The 8,955-nt window shown below is 36.8% G+C and overlaps 1 protein-coding gene across 1 annotated transcript; it reads right to left on the bottom strand.

The window, feature by feature from the left end:
* LOC137743704 (uncharacterized) lies at window positions 1-1,290 on the bottom strand. The gene is made up of 4 exons (XM_068483636.2): window positions 970-1,290; window positions 818-867; window positions 616-697; window positions 1-315 (listed from the first exon to the last, which is right to left on the bottom strand). Exons 1-4 carry the CDS (start codon window positions 1,205-1,207, stop codon window positions 269-271), a joined length of 417 nt encoding a protein of 138 aa, XP_068339737.1. The 5' UTR covers window positions 1,208-1,290; the 3' UTR covers window positions 1-268.
* Between the last annotated feature and the right edge of the window lie 7,665 nt (window positions 1,291-8,955).

Here is an 8,955-nt window from a genome sequence, read left to right as displayed (position 1 = left end):
TTAGGAATTGACCTGTTTATATAACAGTTGTTCAATGCACTGCAAGCATACAGGCACAAAACATTATTCACAGATCCCATTCTGCCTGGCAGATTGTGATCTTTCCCCTCCAAATTCTACAAGCTTTCACATTGCTGTCTTATCCCACGAAATCACACACCAACATGTACAAAGCAACTTATGCTTCAATAGTTGCATCATAAAATTGGATCAAACATCCTCCATCGAACCTTATAGAAAATGTGTTAATGCTAAAAATTATTGGATCTTAGCCAGAAAAGAATCTTTTCCATGATTGCCAAGGGAGAAATCCACCTGAAAGAAGAATTCAAAAACAAAAAGGAAATAAATTAACTTACAAAAAAACCGCTAAATTTTCAGTCCAAGAAGAATAAGAGTAAAAATATTTGCACATCCCTTTTCTTCTCCTACACTTCATTTTTTTTCTTTTAACTTTTGAATTGAATAACTTAAAAAAGAATAAAAAGACGGAGACAAGAGAAGAAACGCAAAAGGAGAAAACCGGAAAATCACGTCCCAAAAATAAAAGAACCTATATAGAATTTCGGTCCCTTGATAATATATAGAAGCAAATAAATGGAGTATGAAGCATACCACATTCAGGACATTTCACATAGTTGTCTTTGGTCAAAACAAGTCCTGACCCTCTGCATACCTCGCATCTTTTCTGTGCGATCTACCAATACCACATTTGCATAAATCATAATCAATAACATATTTTCACTTAATAACATATGATTTATTGGATAATAAACTCATTTTTGTACATGAATTCATGTAATATTCCTGAACTTACTATTCTTTTGCTGAATTCAATTCCAGCGACCACAAAAGGTGTTACTCCAGCTGCAAAAATATTAACAAAATTGAAATCACTAAAAGTAATAAAGCACTTATATAAGATGTAAGAATAAACACACACACACACACACACATATATATACATACCTATAGCTCCGACAACAATTTGCCAGGTGATGACGACCGGGGTCGGATCAGCTACAGCTGAAACATCGTCGATTGCTGCAATCCTCCAAGCTTTTTTGCTTGGTTTTTGTATCGCAAGTTTCTGTGGTTTTCTGGTAAAGCTTGCACACTTTGCAATGTTTCTGCTTTCAAACAATAGACTGCTGTTGGAAATGCTTGGATTTTTCATGAGTATTGAGGAAGAAACTGAGGCTTCCATTGCCACGACGAGAAAGGATGCCACTCAGGCACGGGCACTGGCGGGGGTGCGACTTTACACACACACACACACACACACACAGGGAGAGAGAGAGGAGATGGGCTGATACTAGTCACCACCGTTGCATATTGGGCCACGTTGCTCAACACAGACTCACCCACTCATTAGAAAATAAATGTGGATCACACATATAATTTAAGGAAAACTAATGAAAATGTTTTGAAAACTTTGAGTTTTAACGATAAGAAAAAAATGAGGGGTAAATTGAATAGTACCAAAATTGATTTTTTAGTGTAAAAATATAACTTTTCGTTAAAGTGAACAATACCGGAAACTTTTCGTTAAAGTTTTCTATAATTTAGGGTTAAAGTACTCTACAGTTTATTTTTAAGGATGTCTTATTTCAAATTTTCAATAGAGAGAATTGAGAACATAAGTAACGTATTTTAACATTTCACATCTTACGTGAATAATATGGTTCATATGCCTTATTATTAATGCACGTATATTATTTTTTATAGCTAGACGAATTGGTTCAATTAGAGAGTCTTACATATAAAGACAAATATATAATATATTTTAAACAATTTCACTAGTTTTTAAATATTTTAAAGAGAGACAAAATACAAAAACAACTAAAGCCCATCACGAAACATATAAACAATTTGACTATAATCTCCATTATGCGTAACATTTAACAATCATAGAATATTTTGTTTAAAAGAATTGAAGAGATGAAAAAGATAAAATAGAAATTGATTAGTCTACTGCATTCAAATCAAATTCACATAAGAAATTAACAAATCTAAGGCAGTGTGGAATGAATTTCGAGTTTTATAGAGACGATTTTCTAGTTTCAGGGGGCAAAGTGGGATCAAAATCGAGTTCCAGGGGTTTAAGTGGAGCGAACTTTGAGTTTTAGGGAGTAAAGTGATAACTTTTGAGTTACATAGAGCAAAATAAGATTAAAATCGAATTTCAGGAGGCATAGCTAAAAATTAGTGAAAATTAAAATGAAAAAACTATGACCAAAAGAATTCGGCCAACAAAAAGAGAATTCGATTTCCGTAAAATTATAATGAAAAAACTATTTTTTGTTGCCGTCTTATTAGATTAGGAATGTGATTATGTAAATCCTAATATATCTAGGATATCCTTATAGGATTCTACCATATCTCTTAGACTATATATTATCCTATTAGAGTTGTAATCCTATTAGGGTAAGGATTTAACCTTCCCTACTACTATAAATAAAAGCACAATGTGGTGAGATAACACACACCTTACAATTACACATCTATTTCTTATCTCTCTATGTGCTGCACCCCTCTCTCTATCCTTTATATGATTCAGTAAATTAGCCCTACAACACGTTATCAGCACCTTCTTGACGTTGTGCTACAAAGAGTTTGATCTTCAATCATTCTTTTTATGATTAATTTATTCTTTTATTGAATTGATCTACATGCTATTGATTCAATTTAATTTTTCTTTGTTGAATGTGATACAATGCATTGGAGATGCAATTTCGGCTTTCCGAGAAGGATCTTCTACAAATTCAAAAGCTTAATTGTTTTCTGCCAATTAGGTTCTTTTAAAATAAATTAAGATATTTGAAACGACTGTGAAACATGAAAATATTTCACATGATGCATGAACCCCCTACATTTATATTTTCCTTCCGACATATATATATAGACACACACGTTCATGCATTACACAATTATAAATTAGCTATGTGAAATTTGCGAGTCAAAGAATCTAAATAAAATAGAAGCATGATTTTTTATTTTATTTTTTGGGGTTCTAAAAACCCTAAATAATAGAAATTAGAAAAATTGAAAAGAAAAAAAAAAGGGAAAACTTGGCTGCTTCACGGCTTGCAGCTGCGTTGCCAAGCCAAGCCAATCGCTGGAGCCACACGTTCGTGCCAAGGTCAAGCCAATCCACTGAGCTGAGGCAAGCCAACTCTATCTTATAACCCAGATGCACAGGTTGAACGACGTTGTTCGATCTTTCCGTTCTGTGATTTTCCCGACGAGACCTTTGATCTCTGACTTCTTTAAGTTGTTCATGGATAAATTATTTTCACAAAACTCGACGACCTGTAGTTGTCTTCGTGGGTAGATTTTTGTCTTCGAACAGATTTGAGAGAATCCCAAAGAATATTTGAGGTTTTTGGACCTATCTGACATCACGATTATTTTCCCATCGATGTTTCTGAGGATTCGGACCTTAGTTTTAGACTGATATTGTCGCCACCATAGCGGCTCACAAACCAAGTCCAATTGGGCTTCCCTTTTGATTTGGCCCTCAACCCTACTTAGGCTGGGGCTGCCCACAGCAGATTTGAGCCCAAATTTTTTTGGGCTGCCTTCTAATTGGCCTGCAGCCAACATGACTTCTATGCATAGGCTTGAATCTTTATATTATTTTGCTTCTACAATCGACACCGAATGGTCTCGATTTATTGAATTAATTAAAGTGATCAGCAATCCACTAATCCGACAAGACATCCAAAATTATTGGCCTAAAACCCACTTTTGGACATTAACGATTCAATATTTTATTTTTTTTCTTTGAACCGCTGATTCTTTTTCGTAAGCGCTCACACTTGAGTTCCTAAAGCAACCCAAATCCACTACACTTAGTTGTATATTGTATTATGTGTTCTTAAAGGTACCTCCTTTTTACGAACCATAAGATTCATAACTAAACTCAAACCTGTAGTTTTGAATTTAGTGCCTTTGAAACCCCTAGTTTTCATAAAATAATACCCCCATGAAAACTCGAATTTTTCATGTAAACCATGTCTTAGAACATGAATGTTCTAACTTTGATGCTTATGGATATTTTATTTTCCATAACACCAATCACAATTTTGTTCCCTCCATTCAGTGGATTGTCGAACTGTAACAAGTTCAATTTCACTAATGTGTACATTTCTAATAGAAACCACTTTATGTGGAGTACAAGACGTGAATCTCCACTTGACTATCAAGAAGTTGAGAAGCCATTGTAGCTAACAATGACATGGAAGAGCTGAATAAGCCTCCGCCATGATCTTCATAAGAAGACTTATGCTCGAAGCATAACAAATGGAAATACATCTTGAACGAGGATTCCATGGCTCTTTGGTTTGCTTCTACGGACCGTCTAATCATGAAAGATATTGACTGAAGCACACAATGATTACGTCCATGAATTAGTACGATTATGAAGTTTATAAATCCGATCGAATTTTAACTAGAGAATACTTTTCTCATCCTTCCATGTTTCTAACTCTTTCCTGAAGCAGCAATGTAGAGAGCAAAAGTTTGCCACATTCACGAATCTGATTACTACCATAAATGTGAGAAAAGTTATAGACCCATCTTCGGCTGGAGTCTACCAAATAGCATAGACCCAGCTCAGTTGGAGTTTACCAAATGGCTTTACCCAGTTCGGTCAATATGGTGATTCCCAGTTTCGACTAGGGCCCATCGAATGGTATTGCTCTGCTTCGGCAGAGGCCTACCGAACAGACCTCTCCAGCTTTGCCTGGAGCCTACCAAACCTAAGTCTGGGTCTGTTTGTCTCTTTCTCACCTACTTCAAGGTTTGTTTTTACAACGTATGGTAGAATCAAGGGCTGCCAAAGTGTGGCATCACGCGCAAAGTGTGATCCTTGGCATCTAAGACCTAAAACTTCAAGAATAAGGGATATTGTTCCCAAACCTCAACCCTGCAGAATCTACTTCTACCTTGATGAAATAAATCATTGGTTAAGCACCTATTCATGCCCCTACCAATGTCGTTGAGAAGTACCATTCTAGTAGTCAATATGTGAGACTAATTTTGCTCCACCGAACACCGTTGGAAGAGGAGAATTTTGACATGAATGGTCATGTTTGCTGAATCCCCTTAGTAACTTTGGTTTACTTTGTGAACATTTTTTTATGTTCTTGGATTCAACTTTGGTGTTTCTTTTAGTTATGGATAATTTTATTGATATTGTTCTCGAATATAAGTTAATTGAATCATGTTTCTTATATGCATGTGACCAAATTCAATTAAACTTGGGATTAGGTACGAAAGTGGGAAAGTTAGTTGTCTGGATGAATATGATACTACGCACACTAACTTTATACTTAAATCACATCTCTAGCAATGAATTCAGGTATATCAAACCTGATTAAAAGCATTGGCATGCTCCTCATTGTATGAATGGTACTAAATTACCATTTAAGAAACCTTATATTCTCTCCGTTCTGAAAGAACGTCGTTGAGTTTTAAGGATATTCAAGATGATAATGATCATAAATGAAACTATTGAAGAAAATAGAGTTGAATATCTTTGTACCACCTCCAAAAATGAGCTTGAAGCTTTGCTTTGGGGCCAATGGGCTATCTCTCAACTGGGAACACACCACGTGTGGCTGGTTTGGAGCCAGGTTATTCAAGTAGTTTACTTGCTTTGGCACGACAGACACTTTGGTTGAACAATGATGCCACGACGCATCTCCTTACTCGAAGTAAAGATCTTGTGCGTACAAGCACACTTTGCCAAGCTTGCTCGTTAGGAAAATTGATTTTTAAATCATCCTAGTAAAGATATGAAACGACCCTCTTTTCACAGTGGATTCAAGGGAATATATGTGGACTAATCCAACCAAAATGCGGACCATATAAATACTTATGGCTTTGGTTGATAAATTGACAAACTTGTCGCATATTTGTCCATACATATTGTTGCCAAATCTCCTGGCCAACTATAAGGGTTCACCACCCTAATTATCCCATAAAGTCTGGAAGACTAAATAATGGTGAAGAGTTTATATTGATGGTTTTCGATAAGTATTGCACGTCTTTTGGGTTTATAATTGAACATCAAATTCCCATGTTCATCCTAAAACAGCCTTGCAAAGTGATCATAAAGTGAAATTTCAATGATCGCCTAGACGTTGGTGAACGCACCAAGCCTTCGGTTTCTGCCTAGGGCTATGTAATATTGAACACATCTATGTCGGTCCACTTTAAGGCCCATTGCCACCCAACCATTTTTGGTGTTACAGTTGGTTATTGGGTACAAACATGTTGCTTCGTATTTATGTGTTTTGGGTGTGCATTTTCTGTGCTAAGTTGTGCTGTAACTTACCAATTTGGGTCATCACAGAAGGTTGTGAATCTTTGTTGAATATAATTCTCCTTCACACTAGCTCTCTTAGAGCCCCTTGCAAGTGATATCTGTATCGCTCATTTGCGGATTGTCACTTCTATGAGACAGTCTTCCTGCCATTAGGGGGAGATAAAAACGTCAACGTTTTTGTAGAGTGGCGCGAATTTACGTGGATGTTACCCACTGTGTCTCATCTCGATATCTGATGAATTCTAGCTTTCAGAATGTTACTCCAGACGCATTCCTTTGATCAAGCTAAAATGACGAGATCATATACCAGCTGTAAACATGCCTGCAAGAATAAACGTAATTAATGGACATTGAGTCAACATCCCTGAAGTGTGCGCCACCCCTGAAGGGCGGTTTGGCCGCCCGTGTTGGATAACCCGGTACACCGGTGGATAGCCAATCAATCATTCTTGGCATGAAGCATGATAGATCACTTAGTTCATAGGATTCACTTCCTTAAAAGAGGAAGGTCACGACACAACATGAATTTATACTCGATCGCTATCTCAAATCATTTTCATCTCATGAGATTAATCAGGATTACTCCTGAGACTTAAAGTTCTTAGTCCAGTATACTAGTTTGGATGAGATAATGGAATTGGAATAAGATTATCATCGATGATGTTTTCACTTATATGGTAGCTACCGACATAAATGAAAAAAGACGGTATCGAACCGTGTTCTGTTGATTAGTGACAACGTAGAACTAATTGGGCAACCAAAATTATAATCTAGGTTAAAATCCTTACCAAAGTGTGTTTCGACTTATCATTCCTACATTACTCAAGGTAACCTTGTCTTGTTACTAATGGGAAAGGAAGCGTAATGAGATGAATGAAATAATGTGATATGATGCACGCCTTATGGCGCAAGGTATCTCTCAAACTCCCTATGTTTGATTGCAGCATTACAAATGTGGTTAGTGTTTCTCCATAGGGATATAGATACAAAGATTACATGTAAGTTCCCGAAGAATTGCATAGACTGGTTCAAATAGTTCCAAAACCATGGAACACCATTTCAACTCATTTTAAGGCATTCATTTATGGATTGAAGCAATCCAGTGGATGTGGTATACCTGTCGAAGTGATTATTTGATTAGTCAGGGATATGAATGAATGCCCTTACATGTTAAATTATGAAGTTTTATTCTGAATTGCTAGAGTTACAGTTTATTTTCATGACATGAATCTCACTAAGACTTTGGAAGAGCTTGAGAAAACTGCCTTGCACCTGAAGACAAATTTTGAAATAAAGGATATTGGGAAAACTCATTTATGCCTTGACCTGAAGTTGAAGCATTGTTCTGACGGTACTTTGGTCGACCAGTTGAACTACACCCCGAAGGTGTTACCTTTTGACTATACCTATGATCTTCCAACACTATATGCAAATGAGACCCTTGAAGAGGTTATGAAATCCGAAGTTCTATATTTGAGTTTAACTTTGCGCTTTGTTATACTTACCTCATTGCAATTAGAAAGGACATCTCATTCACTGTTGATCTATTGGTAAAGAAACAACACTGCGCCTACACGTAACCGTTGAATTGCTATTAAAAACTTTTTTTCGCTACCTTAAAGGTACTACGAACTTAGGCTAATCCCAATGCATCCCGAGTGGATCCGATCCCCCTTGATCCTCGAAATAATGTTTGCCTTGTTTGTTATGCTGACGCATGTTACTTATCAAACTTGCACAAGGCACATCCCCAAATGGTTATGTCTTTACCGTTAGGGATATCGCAATATCTTGGAGGTCCACAATATGACCTCAATTGTGATATCTTTGAATTGTTCCAAGACTCACCTTACTTCACTACGCCATACGTGAGACATAGTTGAGAGCTCTTGTTAAGCATATTCGAAGTACTTGCTGTTTTCATCTATCGTTAAGTCCCAACGACGATCCATGAAGAATCTGCCACATGTATCAACCCAACCAAGAGATGATACATGAACGAAGTCAAGCCAAGACATATTGTGTCTACATCTATATCAGCAAAGCATTAGGAGATTAAAGTCATGCAAGCTGATCCTGGACAACTTTGCCAACCTCTACATGACGTCACTACCAACGTCGACCTTCCAGAAGCTTGTCCGAGGAATTGGTATGTCTAACTATTCATATGCAATGCTTGTAGTTTTCATTAGTATCCAGAAGTATACTTTTTTGATCGTAATGTACTCTTTTTCCCTACTATTATGAGCATTTTTCCCACTGGGCTTTTGCTACCTAACTAGGTTTTGATGAGACACCCATCCTGGGCTGGTCATATCCTTGTGAGCTATTCTACTTGCGTCCAAAAGGCGTATAGTTTTAACTTAATGCAACTTCTCACTTTTCACCTTTGTCTATGGGTTTTTCTCCCACGTTGGATTTTACCATAGTGGAGTTTTGTTAGTTTTACCTTTTATGCATTCTTTTGTTGATTTGAGGCTCGCATTCACTCATTGTGCCGACGACTTAATCAACTGATCTACTTCATTGTGAAGACCTGATGCGCCATTTGTTTGAGTACTAACCTTCCCTACTACTATAAATAAAGGCACAATAGGGTGAGATAACACACACCTCACAAT

This window comes from Pyrus communis, chromosome 11, assembly GCF_041283825.1.
Source record: "Pyrus communis isolate YQ-2024b chromosome 11, ASM4128382v1, whole genome shotgun sequence".
Taxonomy (NCBI): Eukaryota; Viridiplantae; Streptophyta; class Magnoliopsida; order Rosales; family Rosaceae; genus Pyrus; species Pyrus communis.
Note: the sequence above shows the minus strand (reverse complement) of the source record. Positions and strands in the feature narration are given on the sequence as shown.